The sequence below is a fragment of the Spermophilus citellus genome (assembly GCF_964194105.1).
Source record: "Spermophilus citellus genome assembly, chromosome: 2".
Classification (NCBI taxonomy): Eukaryota; Metazoa; Chordata; class Mammalia; order Rodentia; family Sciuridae; genus Spermophilus; species Spermophilus citellus.
Window position 1 is genome coordinate 164,018,131 of NC_138183.1, and position 24,804 is coordinate 164,042,934.

General features: G+C 33.8%; 1 protein-coding gene across 2 annotated transcripts; it reads left to right on the forward strand.

Moving 5' to 3' along the window:
- The first annotated feature begins 123 nt into the window (after nucleotides 1-123).
- Nucleotides 124-24,427, forward strand: KBTBD3 (kelch repeat and BTB domain containing 3). Of its 2 annotated transcripts, XM_081279685.1 has the most exons (3): nucleotides 124-337; nucleotides 13,619-13,863; nucleotides 16,756-24,427. In XM_081279685.1, exons 2-3 carry the CDS (start codon nucleotides 13,631-13,633, stop codon nucleotides 18,356-18,358), a joined length of 1,836 nt encoding a protein of 611 aa, XP_081135811.1. In that variant the 5' UTR covers nucleotides 124-337; nucleotides 13,619-13,630; the 3' UTR covers nucleotides 18,359-24,427. The 2 variants fall into 2 exon arrangements, with proteins under 2 accessions (XP_081135811.1, XP_081135812.1); XM_081279686.1 differs by lacking the exon at nucleotides 124-337 and having other exon boundaries at nucleotides 13,617-13,748.
- Nucleotides 24,428-24,804: the final 377 nt, after the last annotated feature.

Genomic DNA, 24,804 nt, shown 5'->3' on the forward strand with positions numbered 1-24,804 from the left:
CTCGGCGTCTGTGCGTAGAAGGCGGGGCGCCGTGCGGCGTCAACACGCACGTAGCTCTCCCAGAGCGCTCCCTGCCCCGCCCCAAATTCGGCGGTCTCCACTTGGAGATAGCGGTCGGGGGCGGTTACACCAACGACCTCTGCGCTTTGCGGCATCGTGTGACGTCACGTAGGCGTGACTCCGCAGGCGAGCGAAGGGAGGGACCAAGGCCAAGAGCCCTACAGTTACGCCATTCACGCGTAGGGAAATACTAACCAGACAGCGGTGCAAGCCAATCGCAATCAGCGCTCTGGAAGCAGGGAGACTTGGGTGGAGACTTCAGAGACTGCAGTTGCAGGTGGGTGAGCTCCTGGGTCTGAGGGAGGAGTGGGATGTCAGTTCCTCATTCCTGGGGTCGGGGTTACCTCGTATGACCTACAGAGAAGAGGCTTTCCTTACCTTCAGCGGCTTCTGTCGCCCGTTTGTATTTTGGGGAGGGAGAGGGTTTTCTGGCTAGGAGGGATTACCTAGATATCCCTGGAGTTGTGCAACGCGGTGGCTCTGAGTTGCCTCCTTCTCTTGCCCCCCAGCCTCATCTATCAGTGGAAAACTTACCCTCACCCAGGCATTCCGTACCCCTATCAGCCGCCCACCAGAAAGCTGCCATCGAAAGCCGGGCTGAGACACTGTCCTCAGCGCTGGCGCGAGCGCGGGCCCCGCCTGAATCCGAGGCTGTCAGCCAGCTGCTGGGCTAATGCTGACCCTTCATTGCGGCGCTTAGCGCCCAGGTGCTATTTTGCGGTTGCCACGCCTGAGCTAGTATTATAGGGAGAAAACGGGATTCCGATGTTGAATCGTCAGTGGTTTCATCTTGACAGAGGTCTTTGATCTCTCTAACAGCCACAAAAATCAAGTCAATAACTTCAGCGGCCCTTCAGGTTTACTCTGTGCCTTTGCTCACTTTTTCCCCTCAGGCTTTATAAAGAGTCACATTGATATAGTCTGTTTCCATAGTTGTTCCATGTAGACTGTTGATGACTTTTTTTTCGGTCAGTACTGGGAATTGAACGCAAGGACGCTGTACCACTAAACTACATCTCCAGTCATTTAAAATTTTTATTTTGTGACAAGGTCTTGCTAAATTACCCAGTCTGGCTGTGAATTGCGATCCTCCTGCTTCAGCCTCCCCAGTCACTGAGATTACAGGCATACGCCAAGACTTTAAGCTGTTGGTAACACAGAAAAAGCCCACCTGATCAAAGTTCTTGAGGATTTTGGTACAGGGAAAAGTTGTATCTGCAGATGAATGTAAATACCCCGCTTGATGGTAGATTAAGTGCCATACAATGGAGTCAGCCTATTCGCTTCTTCCTATGGCTGCCAGGAACTATCATCTATGTCCCGCAGTATTGATTACCACAGTTACCTGCCTGTTACTTCTGTTTCTTTAAGCAGAATTTTATTCCTTTTTTCATCTGTACTTTTTCCCCATTAAGTTTTTGTAATATCATGAGTCCCCTCGAATCCTGTGCAAGGCAATGGGATTTTGAAAACACACACACACACAGAGAGAGAGAGAGAGAGAGAGAGAGCCTCAGAGCACAGTAAGATGAATTGTTGGCTTGAAATATCAATTTAGCTAATACTAAGAGATTTTGTCAGGTGCTATGCTTAAGATCTGCTTACCACTTGCAGGGAGCTTTGTCTAGTAAGGCAGATGAAGGACACACATAAAAAGCTTCAATAAGAAGATATGAAAAGTAAAAAAGTACTCTACTAAAATCTACATCAGCAACGATTATAATACAGTTTTTCATTTTCACTTTTTGTATCTAAGCATCATACATTATAAATGAAGCATCATTTCCTTTCCTATCTTTTGAACTGATTTTTATAATTTTGGTATGTTTTCTGTTTCTAAAATACATCTATGTACATTATCTTACATGTTCTTCTGTTAATAACTATTAACTATGGAGAAACAGCTCAAAAGGAATTTTCAAAATAATTTAAGTTCAGGTTTAGGAATTCATATTCCCTTCTTTTACCACTAAACTAATTGTACAAGATTTATTTAGTGCAATATACGGACAAGTGATGAAGTGGTTATTTTTACAGTTTTTTTCTACCTATAATATAATTCTCTCTTACCAACATCACATACCTTGTTCCTCTGTATGATTTAGGCTCAAATGTCATACAAAGATAATGTCTAGAATAGCTCATTCTCCTTACCCTCAATCCCAGCCCCAAGCCTACTACTCTAGTGAACACCCTTTGTAAGTTTATTTAATTTAATCACCCTCCTTATTTACTTTTTAAATTTGTCCTTCAAGGCTTAGCTTAAGCCTTTTCTTAAGGCTTTCTCCAGAGTATTAAAAAATAAAGATATTGTTTATAGAATTCATTTGCCAATTATTCAAATATTGCTTTATAACATCTCTTTTATTGTTGATATTACAGGTATTCATCACTGCTCCCAGCCTAGTAATTGACTTTTACAATAGATTTTATTATTCTCACTGGGGTAATACTGTTTTTATATAGTTTGTCTTTATCTCCTTCACTTTTTTAAAAGGAAATATAAATGCACCAGTTAGTAACTTGCCTAACTATATTCCATAAACCCAAAATTATATTAAAAATTGTTTATTGCATTGGTCAGGAGAAGAGGAGGATGAACATAATAGAGGCTTTGCCAGTTTATGAGTAATGGTCATTTTGCGCGATCCTGATTCATAGCTTCTTACGGGGATTCTGGGAGACATGATGTTCTCTTTCCAGTTCTATCACCAATTGTCTGTATGACTTTGGTAAATCACTCTCCCAGGTACTAATTTCAATGGAAAGGCATCAAATGAGATCTAGCTAAGATATTTGAGATCACTAGCTTTTTATTGAGTTACAAACTTTATTCTCTCTCAAACCTTTTTCTTTTTTTCCACCCAAGACTTTATTGACTAGCTCTATAATTCTGCCAGTTTCTCAAGGAACAAACCATTATTCTCCCTTTTCCTCATTCTCCATGTTCATCCCAAAGCTCTATTTTGGTTCTACTCTAAAGTAAAGCTAAATCCATCTATTTCTCTTCCCATCATTGTACAACTTGTCTTCAAAGCTAAATCTAGAAATATATGCTCTTAATCACTATGCAACATTGCTTCCTAATTAGATTGACAAGGACAGAGTGTTGTGGCACAGAACTAATATTCCTGAAAGGTTAGATGAGGAGAGACATGAGAATTCAACTTTGTGATGATAGTGTGGTGACATTGAGAAGGGCAGTTTAAGTAGGGTAAAAGGAAGGAACTTGATTGTAGTGGAATGAGAAGGTAACTTGAGGCTATGCTACCACAAAGTTAGTCCTTAAAGAAGTTTTTCTACTTGAAAAAAATATAAAAATAAGATGGTAGCTAGAGGAGAATAAGAAGTCAAAAGATATTTTTTGTTTGGTATTTGTTTACAGATGGAGATACTAAAATTTGTATTCTGTGGAAAATGTATAGTAGAGAAATAGAAATTTTTACTATTGCAAGGGAGGTTAGTTGTGTGTGTGTGTGTTTTCACCACTCTAATGTGTACTCCGGAGTAGAGGACCTTGTCTGTATTGTTTTTAGCTGTATCTTCTGTATTTAGAACAGAACCTGCTATAATAATAACTACTACCCTAACTTTCTAACAATTGCTGAATGACATGGACTCTGCTTCTTTTACTCTTTTTTCAATTTATTTTTCACATATTTTCTGGAAAGATATTTTTAAAACACAAATCAGATTAAATACCTAGTTTAAAATTAGTTGTTCCTATTGTACTTCAAATCGAATTGTAGCTCCTTGCACCTGCTTTCTGCAGTCCTGTTTCCTGACATTATTGCTCCCACTAACTGTACTCCAGGTACACCAGCTGCCTTTAAATTTCTTAAAAACTGAAGGACTACTTTCTCACTTTAGGACTTTATCTATCTAGTATTTCTCCCACCAATACCTTACTTTCTCACCAGTCAAGTCTCAAATTACACCTTCTTAGAAAGGGATCTGAGTCACATCCCATGTCCCCACTTACTATTTGACCTTGGGAAAATTACTCAAAAATCTCATGTTTTTCTGTCTAGAAAATGGAGATGATACTGTTATCTGCTTTATATAATTGGTTTGAAGATTAAGAGCATGTATAAAGCATGAAGTACAGAGCCAGGCACAGAGTGAGCACTGTGTTAACTGTAACCATTTTATTATCTGAAGTAGACTGTTCCTGCTTTTCTTTTTTCTTTTTTTTTTGTGTGTAATTTATTATCATCAGCAGGAACCATGTCAGCCATATGCTCCAAGATATTTAGTTCCTAATTCATATATAGTTAACATATGCAATAAATATTGAATAGTATAAGCCAGAAATCATGCTCCATTTTGGAACATCAGTATCAAACTAATAAGTGAATGACTCAATGAAATCAAAGCCCAGGTCAATTAGGACACAGCTTTAATTTCAAATTTTATCAATTTGCATATGCCTTTCCATCACTACTTTGCATCAAAGACTTGGTTCTTAGGTTTGACCCTTGGTACTTTTATTGATTCAATTATGTAAATCACCTTTTAATGGAGGACATTAAAAGAAAGAATAATTTGTTTTGAAAATTGATTCAGTCTTTATTAAACAGAAAGGTGTTTCATTGAAGCTGAGATGCAATAGATGAAATACACTATTATTTTATGTGCTACTAAGAAAAAAGATATGCCAGTTTAATTATTGTACAATTTTTTTATCATTTGGAATTTTTCATTCTGACAAAATGAGCCATATGTGCATGTGCTCCTGTGTATATATGTATATATATACACACACACAAACATTATATCCCTTGTACATACATTGAAAGAAAAATTGGCTGAGTTGCTCCTAAAACAACTTAACATTCAATCTCTATTTAGGCTCACTTTCAATTCATGCTCAATGTCTGTGTTATATCCATATAATATCATTCTTTGTTTATAGCATTAGTGATTCATCATCTCTTATAGAAGCATCTGTTATTATCTCCAGGGTTTTCTTCCAAGTTGCTAATATCCATTTTTCATATTTAATATTCATGTGTTGACTAATGTGACTGCTGTGCAAGCAATGTGGTTATAAGATGCCTGTTCACTTCAAATACTATTGTGAAAAAAATTGCCTTAAGAAACTACCATAATTGAATTTGAAAAATATTTGGAAAAAATAATTAACTTACAAATCTTCTGCCAAGAATTAAGAATAGTTAATATTTAACAATATTACATATTTTAATTATTAATACTTATACACACTTGACAATATTAATTCATCATTTATGATATCATTAAAGTATTACAACACTCCAGTGAGTTGGTGTGTCTACTTTGCAGATAAGGAAACAAAAGCTTCACCAATCCTGAGCTGTAGTCACCAGTAAATGATGGACTATTTGGAACTATCTTACTCCTGCTCCAAATCCCATTTTCTTTGTTATTTGCAAAATACACAAATAGAGATTTATTCAAACCAAATTTAAGAAATGGAAACTTTTAGCTGCTTGGATTTGTTATTCTATGTAGAATATACATGGCAGGGGGGTTTATTTTTTTACTTTATAAAACCAAATAAATGTGATTGATCTTAAAGTTTTATTTTAGTATACTTAAAATTTTCTAGTAAACTCTTCTTTGTTCCTGTTCATAGAAATAAAAATTCCTTTATGTTATGTCATTGGGTTCTATTCTTATTCATGAACTACAATCCTAAATAATTAACTCAATCCAACATAAGACCTAAATTACATATTTCTAATGATAATGAAATTGATTAAGAAGTATTTTGGTTGGATTTTTAAAAAATTGATATTCTTAATTCCTATGCCAATATGCACATAGTTTTATCTTTTTGAAAGTTTCTGATTTTGATACATTTTTACAGTTTCATTTTCTAGTTATTTTTAAAAATATTGAAAAACCACTTTATACTCAAAATGATGTTTTCTTCGTATTTCCTAAGTGTTTTGAGTAAGACTAAAACTGGAATTGCAACGTAGTTTCTTGAATTGATATTTTATTTTTTTTATTTTGAACTAATTACATGTAGATATTTAGGTATAAGGATAGTGGAGAGAGTTCTCCTGAACCCCTCACCCAGTTTTTGCTAGTGGTTAATATGTAACACAAAATTGAAACCACAGATTTGACAGTATAATGTGTGATTTAGTTCCATGTCATTTCTCATATATGTACATGTTATTATAACTTTCACAACAATCTCTATACAGATTATAGGGCTGCAGAGGTAGCTCAGTGGTAAAGTGCTTATCTGGCATGCTCAAAGCCCTAGGTTCCCAGCAACACACACACATGCACAAATATGGGCAAGAGCTTACTATAGATCACTACAAATGTCTCTCTTGTGTGCAAAACTACCCTTTCAACCACTCTCCACCATCATCCACTGCTGGCAACCCCTAATCTCTTTTCCAGGTCTGTAATTATGCCATTTCAAGACCTTTATATAAATGGAATTATACAATGTGTGACCTTTTGAGATTGGCTTCTTAGTAACTCATCATAATGCCCTTGAAATCCATCTATGTTGTTATGCATATCAATAGTTTGTTCATTTTTAATGGTGAGTAGTATTCCATGGTATGAATATGCCAGATTGTTTATTCATTCACCTATTTAGCAGCATTTTGGTTGTTTCCTCTGTTTGAGTATACTAACAAAATCTTTGTAAAGCAGCAAATACAAATTTTTGTGCACATTTAAGTTTTTATTTCTCTGAGATAAAATGCCCATGAGTATCATTTTTGAATAACATGGTAGGTATATATGTAGTTTTTTTCTGATTTTTTTACTTGTTATTTTAATAGATCATCTGCATTTTCTTCAATAATGACCATAAAAGGTACCTCTTTGGTCAGATTTACTTATTATTTAGCAACTGAAGCATTAAATGATAGTTTTTACTCTTAATCTTTAATAATATTGTATTCATTATATTTGAGATTGTTTAGCTTTCTCATGGAGAAAAAGAAACTCAGGCATAAATCTTCACATTATGCACTTGCTGGGCCTGCAACACAGTTTTAACTAATTTTTTTAACTGATAAGACATGGGCAATTTCTATAAAGTAGGCAGATATCAACAAAAATGATTTAAATGAGACATCATTACCCTAGGTACATGTATGATTGCATGAATGGTGTGACCCTACTTTGGGTACAAAACTAGAGAAGTCAAAAATTATGTTCCATTTGTGTATAATGAATTGAAGAACATTCTGCAGTCATGTATACTGACTAGAACAAATAAATAAATTTTAAAAAGAGAATGATTGTAAAGTGGCCCCTAACAAGTTATGATCTTGGATCCATTACTCAATCCATTTCAAGGTCTCATTTACATTATGTTGTAATTCTTCTGGTTCTTTGCTTGGCAGCTGATGCACAATTACTCCTTTGTAGGATGCTACAGCTTCTTCATAAAGAACTTGAAAAATATCACATTGAGTATTATCTTTTAGTTTCTTCTCACTATAATCTCTTGTTTCAAGTCTTTTCCACAATACACTGTTATATGTTCTCAACACAAAAACTATATGAAACCAGCATTCAGGGAGAAAATAAAAACTGTGGTGATCAACAGTGAACTCCACCTTTTCTCATATGTTTTTCTGACCTATCAACTATTCTACCTAAAATGGGATATTATACCATCATGTAACTGGCCTTCTAGAGCTAATCACCCACCCACCTTAATGTATTTCAGTTATGATATTGATGTAAGTTTCTTGCCTAGTATGGTTTTTCCAACCCCTTGGGTACTGGTGAAGGTCAGAGGCAACACCACCACAGAAGGAGGGCCTCTACTCACCTGCCAGCTACACTACCATATGTTTAGTTTTTTTAAGAAACTGCCAAACTATTTCTACCAAATATGTGTGTATGTGATCCAGTGTCTCCATATCCTCTTATGCCTTTGATATTGTCACTAAGTTTTTTTTTTTATTTTAGCCACTCAAATAAATGGGTAGTGACTTTTCATCATGGTCTTAATTTGTATCTCTATAAAGACTAATGACGTTGAACATCTTGTCATGTGCTTATTTACCACCTGTATATTCATTTTAGTGAAACATTTCTTCATACCTTTTGCCCATTTTTTAATTATATTGATTTGGGTTTTTTGCTGGTGAGTTTTGAGAGTTCCTTGTGTATTCTTTAATAGATTTGATTTTGCAGATATAGTCTTCTGGTTCAAAGCTTGTCCATTTATCACATTCATCTTTTTTTTTTGGTACCGGGAATTGAACAACTGAGGGGCACTTGCCCACTGAGCCACATCTCAGCCCTATTTTATATTTTATTTAGAGACAGGATCTCACTGAGTTGCTTAGTGCCCTGCTTTTGCTGAGGCTGGCTTTGAACTTGTGATCCCCTGTCTCAGCCTCCCAGCTGCTGGGATTAAAGGTGTGCACCACTGCACTGGCTGTTCATTATCTTAACAGGGTATTTCACAAGAAAAAAATTAATTTTGATGAAATCCAATTTATTAAAATATTTTTTCATTTCCAGATTATGCTTTTGAAGTCATGTCTAAGAATTCATTGACTAACCCTTAGTCACAAAGACTTTATCCTATATTTTCTCCTAAAATTTTCTCTTAAGTGAATTAATCTGTAATGGGATTAATTGAGTGGTAATAACTGGAGACGTGGGGTGTGGCTTGAGGATGTTGTAGGTTTATTGGGGGTGTGGCTGTGGATATATATTTGAATCTGTCAAGTGGAGGCTCTCTCTGCTACCTGATCATCATATGAACTGGTTCCCTCTGCCACACTTCCACCATGATGTTCTGCTTCCAAACTGTGAGAAATGGAGCCAGCTGTCTGTGGACTGAGACCTCGGAAACCATGAGCCCTCATGTAAACTTTCTTCCCTAAAATTATTCTGGTCAGATCTTTTAGTCACAGCAGCGAAAAAGCTGACTAAACACACTTTGAGTTAAATTTTATGTAAAGTATGGTGTTTAGGTCAAGGTTTATTTATTGACTTGTGAATATCTATCCTCTTAAGCACTACTTGTTGAAAAGACTATTTTTCTTCCATTGGATTGCTTTTGAACTTTTGTCAAAAATGACTTGACTGGCTGGGGGCCAGGGCATGGTGGCACATGCCTGTAATCCCTGCTACTTTGGGAAGCTGAAGCAGGAGGATGAGGAGTTGGAGGCCAGTCTAGGCAACAAAGCCATACCCTGTCCCCCCCCCCCAAAAAAAAGGCTATACTTCTGTGAGGCTGTTCCTCTAGTCTATATTTTGTTCTGTGTGTCTGTCCTTTCACCAATGTCACAAGGTCTTGATTACTGCATCTATAATGTCTTGAAATTAGAATGATCATTGTCATATTATTACTTTTTCAAAATTGTATTAGTCCAGTTTTTTTATCATTTCATATAACTTTTATAATAATCTCAATAGTATCTACAAAACATATCTTGCTTACATTTTGATATATAGGTTTGGTTAAACCTGTATATCAGGTTTTTTTTGGGGGGGTAGCGATTAATTTTGTGAGTATGTTGACTTTTTCAATTCACAGATATAACATGTTTTTCCTCTTTGATTTCTTTTGTTCGTATTTTAGAGTTTTCAGCAAATATGTATGTGTTTTATTATATTTATATTTGGGTATTTATTTCCCTTCTTTTTTCAGCTATTGAATTTTTAATTTTGGTATTCATATACTTGTTACTAATATATAGAAATATAAATGATTTCTATGTGTTGATCTTGTATTTTGTGTTGTTGCTGAGCTCACTTATTAGTTTTATTTGTTTTTTAGGGAGGTTAGATTCCTTGGGATTTTTTGTGTACACTATCTTGGTATATGCAAATAGAGACAATTTTGTGGTTTTTTTGCCAATATATATGCCTTTTATTGAATTTCCTTGCTTTAGTGTGCTGGCTTAGAGCTTCTAGTGCTATGATGAATAGCAGTGGTAAGAGTAGACATCCTTGCTTTTTTCCTCATAAGGAAGAGATTTGGTCTCTATATTAATAATACTATTTAGTATAATGTTAGCTATAACTATTGTTTTCAGTAGATATTCTCTAGCAAGTTGAGGGGGGAACTTTCTCCTGAGTTTTTCTAAGTAATGGGTTTTGGATTATGTCAAATGTTTTTTGTATGAATTGATATGATTATGTAATTTTTCCTTATGTAGCTTGTTAATATGATGGATTACATTGATTGATATTCAGATATTTAATCAGTCTTACATCCCCGAATAAACTTGCTTAGTTATTATATAATTCCTTTTATAGCTTGCTGAATTCTTTTTACCAATATTTTGTTAAGAATTTTTGCATCTGGATTTGTGAGGGATATGGGTCTGTGGTTATGAAGTGTGTGTGTGTGTGTGTGTGTGTGTGTGTGTGTGTGTGTGTTGGGTATTGTCTTTGTCTAGAGAACAGCAGCAATGCTGGTTCAGTTCAAGGTCAGTTGTGGCTCCATCCATTGGGCCTAAGGTGAAGCAGAGCATCATACAGGGAGGGTATGGCAAACCAAAGCCTTCATGGCAGCCAGGAAGCAGAGACAGAGAAAAGAAGGTGCCAGGGGCAGGATATATCTTTCACAGGTACATCCCCAGTGATCTACTTCTGCCTTCTGTGGACTATTATCTGTGAATTCATCAGTGGAACTAATGCACTGATGAGATTAGCACCCTTATGATACAATCATGTCCCAAAAGTTCTACCTCTGAATGTTGGGGAACTAGCCTTCAACATGTGAGCCTTTGAGGGACATTCCAGATCCAAACCATAACCCTGATCTATGGATTATTTAGAAGTGTATTATTTATATTCTAAGTCCTTATATATTTTCACATCTTTTGTAAAATTAATTTTTAGTTTGATTTCATTGTGGTCATATAGCATAATATGTATAATTTCAACTCTTTTTAAATCATTTGAGGTTTGCATTGTGGAGCAGGGTATGGTCAATGTAGGCATATGTTCCATGGGCACTTAAAAGAACACTTAAAGTCTTCTGTAGAGGTTGATTAGATTCTGTTGATTGATGGTGGTGTTGAATTCTTTTATATATCCTTGATGATTTTTTGAGTAGTTTTAGAGAGGTGAGTATTTAGATCTCCATCTATAACAGTGGACTTGTTATTTTACTTTCCTCTTGCATCAGTTTCCACTTCATATATTCCAGAACTCTTTTGTTTATGCATATACATTTAGGATTGCTAGTCTTCATGGTGGATTGACATTATGTAATATTTCTCTCTATCCCTGGAAATTTTTATTTCCAAAGTTTACTTTATCTTGTATTAGTATTTCCATACCTACTTTCATTTAATTAAGGCTTGTATAGCATATTTTTTCATGCTTGAAGTGAGTTATTTGTAGGAAATTATAGTTATGGAAGTTATAGGAAGGTAACTCTTTATCTACTCTGGTTCTGTGTTTTAATTGGCATGTATAAACCATTTTTATTTAGTACAATGATTATGTTAGTACTTAGTCTATTTATCTTTTGTTTATTCTCCCTAATTTTCATTCTTCTATTTCATTTTCTATGTCTTTCTGTGGGTTATTTGAGACTTTTTAGAATTCCATTTTAATTTAGTTATAATGACCATAAGTATTATCTCGTTGCTTACATTTTTTGTTGTTGTTCAGCCTTCTCTGACATCATTCTAGTAGGGAAACAGGAGGAGAAAGGTTGAGTCTCTGATTACAACCTAGCATGTGCAGAATTCTAGGCTTCTCATTGCTCTTTTATAAATGTGGGTAGGTGAAGAACCACAATTCTTCTATTATATTCAGCTAGGGTCATTGTCTAAAACCTTTTTGGTTTGCCAGGTTGCTCCTTTTTTAGTCCCGAGACTAAACATAACAAGTTTTTCTTGAGGCTCTTTCTGTGGGTGTGTGTGTGTGTGGGGGTGTGTGTGTGTGAGTGTGTGTGTGTGTGTGTGTGTGTGTGTGCATGCGCATGCGTGCACGCCAAGATTCTTCTTCAGTATCCAGATTATATTAGGAAAAAAAAAAAAACACAAGGAACTCACCACCATCTTGCTCCTTAGGTCCCAAGTTCACTAGGCACTCTTGTTTTCTTCTCTCCACTTTTTTCATAGTCTTCATATGTTTGAAATTCTGAGTGTGTATGTGTGTGTTCAGGGGAGGTTGTTGTACTTAGCAGGAAAAACAGGGGGAGCAGAAGTTTCTTTTTTATAGGGAATATAATTATAAGAATTAAATACCATGTAAAACCCGTGGGCCAGTGCCTGGCACAACTTACTGGCTCAGCAGATGTTATCTGTTGTTATCATATATGTCCTCGTTATCAAAACTGATCTTAAACTGATGTAACTTTTAACCAGTTCATTATGATGGGATCTTAAGAATGCTACATTTACTTTCTAGATTTCCACTTGATGTTGAAATTGAGGGTCATGAAGAGTACGGGCTTTGAGTGAAACAAACATGTTTCTATGAATTTTGTGTTCTTAGGCATATTATTTAATCTGAGCCTCAATCTGTTCGAAAAAGGCATTACCAATACCAACCTAAGGAGATTATTATGAGCATTGAATATAATAATTATATAAATTACTTACTATAAATCCTGGTACCTTCAGTCTTGTTATGTCACTATAAACTATGAAAGTTCATAGTCTCTAACTACACAGTTGCCTATCAATGTTTATTGTTAACAGAAATGGAAGTTTTACATGTAGTATTTTCTCCAGCTTTTGGGTTTAAAGGTCCAAAAATTCTGCTTCATTACATGGATATAGATGCTGAATTTAGATGGTTGTGATTATCAAAATTTCCCTCTATACCTAACCTTTGTCCTCAATGTATTAACATGATCAAGTTTCTTCTATCTAAAACAAAACAACACTTCTGTTTCGCAATCCCTTGCTTTTGGTGGTAAAAATTTTATGCTGGGAGCTGAAATAACAGTTTGGGGAATTCATGATTTTCTGGCCTTCAACTCTCTTGGATAGCTGACCTCATGTTTAGAAAGTCTTTTTAAAATAAAGTTACATGTTCTTTTCCTTCCTTCTTTCAAATAAGTAAACTTAGATCAATATTTTCTCAGTAAAGATCATAACTAGTTTAGTGCAATCAACCACTCTGATGTTTTAAACTAATTATCTTGTAAAAATAACCTTGAATGCTCCAATGTTAACATTTTAATGCCTACTTTGCAACCAGAAGAAAATGGATGGGAGGGAAGAGGGATGTGCTAGGTACATACTCAAATTATTATTACTACAGAAATAATGCTGCTTATTGTAACAATAAGGTTAGTCATGAAGTGAGATCCTAGATAAGCTATGTATTTTTACAAGGTGTAAGTTTGGTATTTAACACAATTGTATAGCATGAATGTTATGCCTCATAATATATTGTTTAATTCCAGTGAGCTCAACATTTATGAAAATTCAACAGGAATTTATCATTAAATGTTATTAAAGCAAATATTTAGAACAAGATTTACTATCGTGTGATTGTTGTTAGCATGTTTGTAAAATTGACATTAAGAAGATAGATTTTGAGGTCTGAAATTTTCATTAGATCTCTACTTAATTGGTGATTTTTTTTTTCATTCTAGTTCCAAATATAGATGGAATTCGCTATGGATAATTCATATGATTTCAACATACAAAACTCATGTAATGGAATTCCATCTGAGAAGAAAAACAACTTCCTTGTGTCTGAAGATCATGGACAGAAAATCTTAAGTATACTGCAGAATTTTAGAGAGCAAAATGTCTTTTATGATTTCAAAATAATTATGAAAGATGAGATAATCCCATGTCATCGTTGTGTGTTAGCAGCATGTAGTGACTTTTTCAGGTACTTTACCTTGTCTATGTCTCAAATTTTATGATATGGATAATGAAGTTTATGATATGATTAGCTCAGTTTCCCCCCCCCCTCAGTTATTTGCACAGGAATATGCAAAATAATTTTTAGTTCTTAAAGAAAAACTAGATAAAACTAAGATTAACAACTGATTTTTGAACAGGAGAACTTAAAACTACCTTTTCAAAACTTGGGCCTTCCCAAGCCTATATTTCCCAAAGTTCTAGGGAATCTTAGTCTCTTGAAATGTTCTGGGAAGTAAATTTTTTTTTTCTATAAAGTCAGTTTTGTTTAGGAGATCCCTGCACTATATTATTTTATAAAAAGATGAAGTGATAAGTTGAACAAACATGAAAACAATTCAAAGAATATGAGTTAGGAAAATAAACTGGTTGTGTATTTGATCGGGAAGGGGCTCTAACTCAGAGAACTTAAAAATTTCTCCCCTCTTTGGCAAAGATATTCCTGTAGTAGGGAAAAGTAATTCTTAGCAAAGCATTTCTCTGTAGTACATAAATTGTTCTGATTATAAATATAATATAAATGTAATTTGGTTTCCCGTGAGGTCACCCTACAGGGATTCTCCTAGCCATGACATTACAAGAATTCTGTGATGACAGTGGGTTGCTGATCCTACAAGGTTAAGGATCAGACACATTGCCCTCTTATCTGATAGTTGTCTCAAAGTAATACTGTCCTGTGGAGCCTTCATGGACAAGTCTATTTTGGTAATACCATAACCTTTAGCCTTCCTAGTTACAATGCAATAACTTAAAATCCTAATTGCAGTGTTGTTCATTATGCTCAATTTTGGAAGCTAAGTACATAGTGTTTAAATCCCTAATAAATACATTTGATAAAAACAAAATAAAATTTAAAAATACCAAAACAGCATGGAATTTATACTATTTGAATCTTAATTTAACCCCTGTTTTCTAATAAGATGTCACCCTTATTTTCTTCAGAGTAAATCTTAGGTGGACATTTAGCAAACATTTTTTGATGTCTGCTACTTGATAAACACTCTGTAGGGGTTTTTACTTTGAATTTGGGAACTGTGGCTTAGTGCTGCACTGTTTACTGGGGACCAGGAAGCTACAGTTTTTGAACTAGCTGTTTGCCTAATTATAAGTCTTCATCTATTCCTCTCATTTCTCTCTTTCAGTATTCTTGAGTTATTCCTTGAACTCCATTGTGGCTTTAAGTGTTCTTATATCCTGCCACTCTCGGGTTCCACCAATGTCTTCCCTCTTCTCTTCTAATCCAGATTTTCTTCCATGTAACTCTTCTGCTCCTTTATCCTTCATATCACCTCTTATTTAAAGGAAACTGTATAGTATAATGATTAAATACTTGGTCTCTTAATACATATGCCCTAATATAAACCCCAGTTCTGCCGTTTGTTAGACATGTGACCTTAGGCAAATTAGGTAATCTCTTCAGTTGTAAGTTTCCTCATTTGTCAGGGTTAACTGAAATAATGTATAATAATCAGCAGATTGCCCACTATATTTAACTAATATTAGCTGATATGATTATTATTTCTAAACCTAGCAAAAATGGAAATAATCTGATTTGGACATACAGCTTGATTTCCCTATATTTTCATCCAAATAAAATAATAAGAGGTTTATGTAAGCATTTGAATTTCAGTCCTCTACTCTTCTTGTTGACATTATTTTTTAATTAAATGTTTATGTCCATAGTACTTTTTTTAGCTTACACCTTATTTTTTATAGGACTGCTTTTCATTTTTAAAATTACTATTAGACTAATATAGGTTTCTAATTTTCTGCCTGTTTTAAATAACACAAAAGACAGATCCTTTTATTAAATGAATATTTAATATAGTTCTCATTAAAAATATAGATAGAAATTTGATCATTTACACTCTTGTACAAAAAAGCTACCAATTCATAATGTGTATTTTATGATTAAATGTACTCACTGCAATGTTGGAAGGAAAATATAATATTAAAATGTCAAAAAATGTGCATAATGCATGATAAATACCCTTTATAATGTTTTTGGACAATGGAAATTATGATTAACATGTAAAGTCATTTGGAATAAGAAATTGAAAAGAAATCACACATTTTATAGTAACCACTTTATGAAAACAGGATAAGTATAAGATAAATGTTGTCCAGATACTTTAAATATGAATAAATAAAGTATAGAAATATGATCTTACTTTTGTCTTATGAAAAGAAATGTGGAAACTGATAGTAAATCAAAAACACATTCAATCTTATAGAAAAAGCATTTGCTTTCTTTAAATGATAACACTAATAGCTAATACTTTGAATTGATTAACTTATTCCTCTCAAAAACCCAATGAAGTAGATAGTATCAGTATCCCCATCTTCATATGAAGAATTTGAAGCAGAGGAAAGTTGTCACCTCCCCAGGGTCATACAACTAATAAGTGGCAGAGGCTAGAAAACCTACTCAGGCAGCTCGCTCTAGAGGCCATGCTCTTAATTTTACCCTAAAGTAACTATTAGAGATTTTAATAATTAATATAATTATCATTATAGATTAATATCTCTCAATTGATATACATTATTTAAAGCTCCTACATAATATGTAATATGGATATACTAACTTTTATCACTATTTTCATTTGGTTTCATATTAAGAAGTATTGAGTAGCTAGTAGTTTCATATTAAGAAGTATTGATGTAGGAAGTAGCTTTATCATTCTCCTTTTTCCTAAGTTGTATTCTTAGTTTTAGCATTCATTAGAATGCTATCAAGTATGATTTCATAAATGTATTTTAAATCACTGTAAGTATAAAGGAAACCTCCTTCGGGTATATTGAAAATTACAGAGCAAAATATTCCTGTTTACTTGTTCTTTTGTGTTCTTTATTTTTGCAGGGCTATGTTTGAAGTAAACATGAAAGAAAGAGATGATGGAAGTGTTACCATTACTAATTTGTCCTCCAAAGCAGTAAAAGCATTTCTTGATTATGCCTATACTGGAAAGACAAAAATTACAGATGATAATGTGGAAATGTTCTTCCAGTTGTCATCATTTCTTCAAGTTTCCTTCCTATCCAAAGCTTGCAGTGACTTTTTAATAAAAAGCATTAATCTCGTCAATTGTTTACATTTATTATCTATATCAGATAGCTATGGTTCAACCCGTTTGTTTGATCATGCATTATACTTTGTGCAGCATCACTTTTCTCTGTTATTTAAATCCAGTGATTTCTTAGAGATGAATTTTGGAATACTGCAAAAATGTCTGGAATCAGATGAATTAAATGTTCCTGAAGAAGAAACAGTACTGAAGGTCGTCCTTAATTGGACAAAACATAACTTAGAATCAAGGCAAAAGCATCTGCCTCATTTGATTAAGAAAGTAAGATTACATCAGTTATCCGAGGACACACTTCAAGACTGTCTTCTCAATGAAGAGTGTTTACTCAAAAGCACAAACTGTTTTGACATAATCGTGGATGCAATTAAATGTGTACAAGGTTCTAGTGGACTTTTCCCTGATGCTCGACCATCCACAACTGAAAAATATATATTCATTCATAAAACTGAGGAAAATGGAGAAAATCAATATACATTTTGCTATAATATTAAAACTGACTCATGGAAAATATTACCACAATCACACCTGATTGATTTGCCAGGGTCTAGTCTGTCTAGCTATGGAGAGAAAATATTCTTGACTGGTGGTTGCAAAGGGAAGTGTTGTAGAAAGGTTCGACTTCATATTGCTGAGTCTTACCATGATGCCACCGATCAAACCTGGTGCTACTGCCCAGTCAAAAATGATTTCTTCTTGGTATCAAATATGAAAACACCAAGAACCATGCATACATCAGTTATGGCTCTCAACAGATTATTTGTCATAGGTGGAAAGACTAGGGGATCTCAGGACATTAAAAGTCTCCTAGATGTTGAGTCATACGATCCTCTTTCTAAAGAATGGATATCTGTTAGCCCATTACCTAGAGGCATATATTATCCAGAAGCAAGTGCATGCCAAAATGTAATTTATGTTCTTGGATCAGAGGTAGAAATTACAGATGCCTTTAACCCATCACTTGATTGCTTTTTTAAATATAATGCTACAACTGATCAGTGGTCTGAACTAGTAGCAGAGTTTGGGCAATTTTTTCATGCTACACTAATTAAAGCTGTCCCTGTAAATTGCACACTGTATATATGTGACCTTTCCACCTATAAGGTTTATAGTTTTTGTCCAGATACTTGTGTTTGGAAGGGTGAAGGGTCTTTTGAATGTGCAGGTTTTAATGCAGGTGCAATTGGAATTGAAGATAAGATTTATATATTAGGTGGTGATTATGCACCAGATGAAATCACAGATGAAGTACAAGTCTACCACAGCAGCAGGTCAGAGTGGGAAGAAGTTTCACCAATGCCAAGAGCCTTAACTGAATTTTACTGCCAGGTGATTCAGTTCAATAAATACAGGGACCCATGGTTTTCTAATCATTTCTAAAAGAAGTATGTGCTTGGACATTCTAAAACTACTCCATTCTTGTAACATGGTAAATCTGTTTGCCATAATGATTGGTAGAAAGGTCTTTACATCTTACTAAAATAAAATGTTCCTTCTATTACATGACTACTATGTATGTATGCTAGCTATGAATATACAGTTCCCAGAAATGTATAATACACAATACATTTACCAAAAATTATGTTGAATGTAATTTAATCTTGGAGAATCCAGAATACTTAGTATTTTCATATGTAAGTAAAAGTCATAGGCTTTGATACTTTGATTTTTTAAAGTACTTATGAAAGATTAGTTAAAACAAAGTTCACAGATTTGTACTATATAGATGGGTAAATCTCTTGAGGTAGTAAAAATGAATTATACACACTACATTATGGGACATGAAAGAAATTATAAATAGGTGAGAATCCTAGCTTGATACTGTCAGCCTAAGAGTTATTGAATTCTTGTTCTTTCTGATCTTAGGTTAACTTTTTTAAACATTTCTTTCTTTTAGTTATTTTTTTTTGCCAGAATTTTTCTAAAATGAAACATATTTCCCCATCATTCTAAACAGTAAACCTACATTAGTTTTTTTAGTAATTCAGCTTAATAAAAGCATGTTGTACCAATATAGAATACCATGCTATTGACAGTTACTTAAATCTTTTAAAACTGATTATTTTTGTTGTCAGTTTAAATTCTTTAGCAGTATACCTTTCATCATATTTTTTGGCTCATTAGTAAATTAACACTATTAGTGATTCTAAGTTATACCTAGACTGAGTTTATCTTAACATGTAACACATATAGTGATATTCTTAGATTCTAGGATAGTAGTCTTAAAATATTTTTTTCTGTATCAATGTCAGGTTCCAACATAATTGAGGATATAGAAAATTTGACCTCTAGATAAGTGGATCTTATCATTCCACTTCTTAAACTTTATTCAAATTTCAGCTACAGTAAGAAATGTTAAGATTTATTCGTCACCACATCAGTTTTCTGTAATAACATATACAGCCATTAAAGCACCATTCTGGTTTACTCCTTCAGTAAATTACTCATAGTAAATTAATTTCTAATTTAAAAAGATGACTAGGCTTTTTGTTATTGATAATAGTATTCACTACCTGTTTAAGTGTTTAATTTTCAACTCAAGTAAAAAGAATATTGGTCTTGTTTTCAATAGATGGTTCTGCCTTGCAAGGAAATGTTTCTTTACTCAGTATAAAAGACATTTTACATTTTAAGATTCCTGGTTTATATCTCAGGTAATGTGTAGATTGTATTTCTCTGGAATCACATGTGGTTTCATATACTTAGAAGTAACTTTTAATCTGTAGTAAATATAAAGTGGAAATGTATTTAAATGAAGTTTCTTTTATTCTACCATATAAAATTATGAAAATAAGTTTCAAATATATTTTTGAATATCAAAGAGAATTTAGAGTACAAACAGCGACTGTCTCCAATGAGGTGACAGTTACATAAAGAGAATTCTGTAGAATTGGTGGCCTTCCTATCTAAGCACATGATTAGTTGGCTCTGCCCTTTCCTGTAGGTGTGTGTTTAAGAAAGAAAATTTAATGGAGGCTTCTCTATATTTGTGTGCCTTTGAAAACACATTATTTGAGAAAGACCATAACAGTAAGTGACCTATATTTGGATTTGCTGAACCATTAATTTAAGCATATATTAATAGAGTATGTTTAAATATTGTTGTCATCACTGACTTTAGGAATTGTTCATCGCTTCCAGAAAGGAGAACTAAAGCAAAACCAAATCCTTTCCTGATACTGTTTCATTATTTTATCATCTTGATTTCTACCATTCTTCTCATTGGCCATTGCTTTATGGCAATGTTTCTAGAAATATCCTTCTTATCAAGACGTAGGTGGTTCCCTGTGCATTTTGTTTTTTACCTTTTTCTAATGCAGATTTTCTGCCTTAGTTGCTACAGGGGCTGTGGGTTATTTCTTGATCATTTTCATGCATTGCCATTCCTTTATAGCACACCTTTCAGCTCTTCTTCAATTATCACTGTGAAGAAAATACTATGTCTAGTTATAAGACCCCAAACTCTTCCTGTATTCACTATTTTTTCTCATTGCCTGTGGGCTTTGCACCACTAACTGATCTTCTAATTGAATCTCGTTGTCATTGTACTTTCATTTGATCTATAAGCCTTAAAAATGATTCTGTCTTTAGATTCCTCAAGGAATCCATCTACACAGGTTCAGTGCTGGGTATATGCTCTAGTCTTGCCAATCATGGCTTCACTGTCTAAGAACAAAATGTATCATTCTGATCTCATCATTCTGGATTTCTGACATGCAAATCTCAGCAATCCCTCAAGTCTATTAACAGTACCTCCAGAAGGGGCCATCTTTTCTGTTTGTAAATTTAGGTAAGAAAAAATAACATTCTTTTATGAACTCTTCCCTTAGTCATTATTTTCAAAATCTGTCTTCCTTTCATTTTATCTTTCAGCCAGTGCTACAAGCATAAGAGACAATTGTGCTCATTTTCCAGATTGTTGTCATTCCTGTGGAGAAATTCTGCATAACATTTCTAAATTCATTATTGTTTGTCTGCTAGACTACATTTATATTATGCATGAAAAATTATTTGAATATTGTGCTATCTTTAAAATTTAAAGGTATATGTCAATAAGCATAAAAAGATTAACGTCTGAGAAAAAACTCAATAAATATTCTTGTGACCTCTGGATTTGGGCTAAAATCTAATGTAACTTTTGTTCATCTGCAGCCTTTGAGATAAATAATATGAAGAATATTTGCATAATCAAAATTAACTGAATTTCCATAATATTCAACTCTGATACTGGAAAAGAAAGAGTTCTTACATGCTACTGTTGGAAGTTAGATTATTTGAGAGTGACTTTATACTGCAATATGATTCCATTTTCTCAGAGGAACAACTTTGTATGTATTGAGTGTGCTTAGCTCAAGGTACATCACTTGAAAATCAGAATTGCACAGAGAAAAGCATTTGTTTATATGTTGATATTTGAAAGCAAAAAATACTGTGATGTAATGAATAAATAGTTAAATGTATAATATTACTTTGAGATTTTAATTGGATCTAGTATTCTTGAAATTATCTATATTTAGAATTGAAGTGTAATATCCCAAAATGTTTTTCCAGAGGACAGCTCGGGAGGGACTCCTAAACACAAGGGCTGAAATTTATAGGAAACCAGATTTATGTCTAAGAAACAACTTTACTCCATGAAGTCCTCTTTATGAAGTCCTACTTTAGAATGTGACTATTTATCAAGGACTCTGGCATTTGACAAATTGTTAGCTCAGTGATTTCCTGCACAGGAGTGCATGACCAAAGATTTTTGCATTCTATTTATACATTTTGATTTCAATCATTTTCCTTATATGGACTAATTGCTTCTTCCTCCAATTTAGTTAGCAATTTAGATATCTGATTTCAATGGTTGTGCATACTCAAGATTTTTCAATAGGACCTGAGACTTTAAACTGTTTCATTTGAGGAGCATTTTGGTTAAAGGGGATTTTTTTTTTCTTTTAATAACTCAGGAAAAGTCGGTAAATGGTGCTGACATTTATAGTGAGATGTTGACTGGGATTTTCCCTTATACTTATCATAGATGCATGTTTGTCTTATAGTGAATAAAAACTAAAAGCCAGTTTCTCTGAACTTTGTTCTTATTTTCATGGAAATGTATTTATACAACCAAAGGTAGTGATTTCCATTGATATTATTTAATTTTGAACTCTAAAAAATTATGTTTATAAATTATATTTGATGACTGATGCTTAGTCAAATTTAATAACAAAATAAGAAATTTAATCATAGAATGATACTATTATACATTTATCAAAAGATAAGTCTTCTAAATCATAGACTTCAAATTTGAAAATAACCTTTGAAATTTAATACAGTTTCCAATCTGGAGTAGAAATTGCCTCTAAATTTGAAAACCTAGATATGTGATTTTTTTTTTTTTTCAGTTTCTCAGTGCTTTAAGAGGTAAATTGGGCTGGGGAAGTGGCTCAAGCGGTAGCACGCTCGCCGGGCATGCATGCGGCCAGGGTTCGATCCTCAGCACCACATACAAACAAAGATGTTGTGTCTGCTGAAAAACTAAAAATAAATATTAAAATTTCTCTCTCTCTCTCTCTCTTTAAAAAAAAGAGGTAAAGAATCACTATCTTCATTTTTGAATTTTTCTATTAGAAACATTGAAAATAACTCTGAATTGCTATAAAACTTCCAGCGGTTGATCAGAGGTTTCTGACTCTGTCTGCAAGTCATTCAAGTGTTTGAAACAGTACCATGTCTCTCATCCTTCCAAAACAGGCTCTCGTTTTCATCTCCCACAAAGGCTGGATTACATACTTGTTCCTTATACAGTTGCCTCAGAGAATCTATCCCTTGCTTTTTTTCTTTTTTTCTTTTTCTTTTTTTTTTTTTTTTTTTGGTGGATTGAGCCTGACTAGCATTGCAGAATCTATTTCACATTTGGATAGTGCCTCACTGTCTATTCCTAGTGTACTTAAAAATTAAGACCTCTCATTCTCTCATCTATCTCTTTAGCTTTTGTAAATCCCACCAATGCTAGAGCCTTGCTTTCTCACATAATCATATTTTCTGAGTGAGGAATTCTAAAGCAAACTTTAATGTCAATCTTTTGTTATTTTATGTAGTTTTCAAATTTTTAAAAATACTCTACAAAAGATTTTAAAACGTAAACCAAAACTAGTAACCAAAGCAGTTATATAATAAGAAATAGTTAATAAGAGGACAATTTTCTTAGCAATTAATAGAGACCAGCCTATGATGGTAACTATTTAAATCGGGAGATTCATTTGTGGTGTTAGTTGAATAGAGAATGATATTTTCATGAAACAGGGTCATAAATAGCTTATGGGCCAGGGAGCTTTTTTCATTTCATTACCATTGACAACATTTCCAACCATAATATCTAACTAGCTCAACAAATTAAGCTATTGGGTTCAAATGTAACAAGGTTGCTGAAAATAACTCAGAGTACAGTTTTCTGGTAGTGAGCATCCCATTGTATAAATATTTTATAAATGTCTGTCTTCCTCATATAACTAGAAGCTCTTACGGATAGGGACATAGCTTCATCATTTCAGAATCCAGCAACTAGCACACTACCCATCCTAATAAGGCATCCAACAAACTGATATTTTATTGAGCAATAGGTGAAGCAAAATATATTTATCATAGTTGTAGTATAATTGAATGGAGTTGATATATCTGCAGTCTGTTTTCATGTACAAAGGAAATTATTTTATGTTAAGAGTTTACATTTTAGAATGGTACCACATTGTACTTCAGTTATCTATCAATGTGTGTGTTAATTCTTTTTATAATGCCTAATAATTGCTTATGTTTAAAGTATGAGAAAATTGGTTTAGGCCAGTTTCTATGACTTCAACTTCTGTTTCCTTTGTTTACTATATATAAAGGTTAATCAGAAGCATTTTTGAGAGTAAAATCACATTATTCACTATACTGCTGACCTTTGGAGAGCATGTATAGCTGATTGTATGGTTGTGTATGTAAATTAGTTCTTGAAGGTGAGATTACAGATTTAAAGTCATTTATTCACCTAATTCTTTAGTGCCTGTAGATTGTTTTGTTTTCATGAATTTTAACTATAATACCTTCACTCAAAGGCAATAATGGATAAGTCAATGACTGCAAGTTTCTTTAATACATATGCAAGCCCCATTTTTCCTATACGAGCATGATAGCTTCAGTGATCTTTCTCCCACTTGGGTTGGGGGAGGATAGTGCTCAAAGCTACTTGCACTGCATACACGGGTAACTTACTACATTTCTTTATTAGTGGAATGTGGGCTTTTGGATATGCTATGAGAAATAAAATCAGCATTTTTGCAGGTCCATATTGAACATACTAACATATAGTAAAACTTTTCAGTTCTATAAAGTAACTATTAGTTTATTAAAATGTATCTCAGAAAAAATATATTGTCTGTATGTATTATTACTAGAAATAAAAGAGGTAGAGAAAGGCAATGCAAGGGCTCTCATTTTCTTGCCTCTCTCCAGTGTCCTAAATTCCTGAATGACTCTAACGGGTCTCAGAATTACTGAGAACTATCTGGGATGGGAGGTATTGTCAGAAGGGGTTTCATAGTTGGGATATGTGCAACCATGTAGACTTCAAGATGGACAACCTAGTCTGAAATGAACAGAGTAACAGTCTCCAGGTAAGTCATAAACCTCAGACCCTAACAGAGTTAAGAAAGAACAGATCAAATGTCCATGAACCACAGGTAACAACCCTAAAAGCTAATCAAATACACATGGTCTGGAACTGGTCAACCCTGACTCACTGGTTGCTATGCATACAAGAATAGGTCAGCTGCCAGGGTGCAAGCCTTTCTACCTCA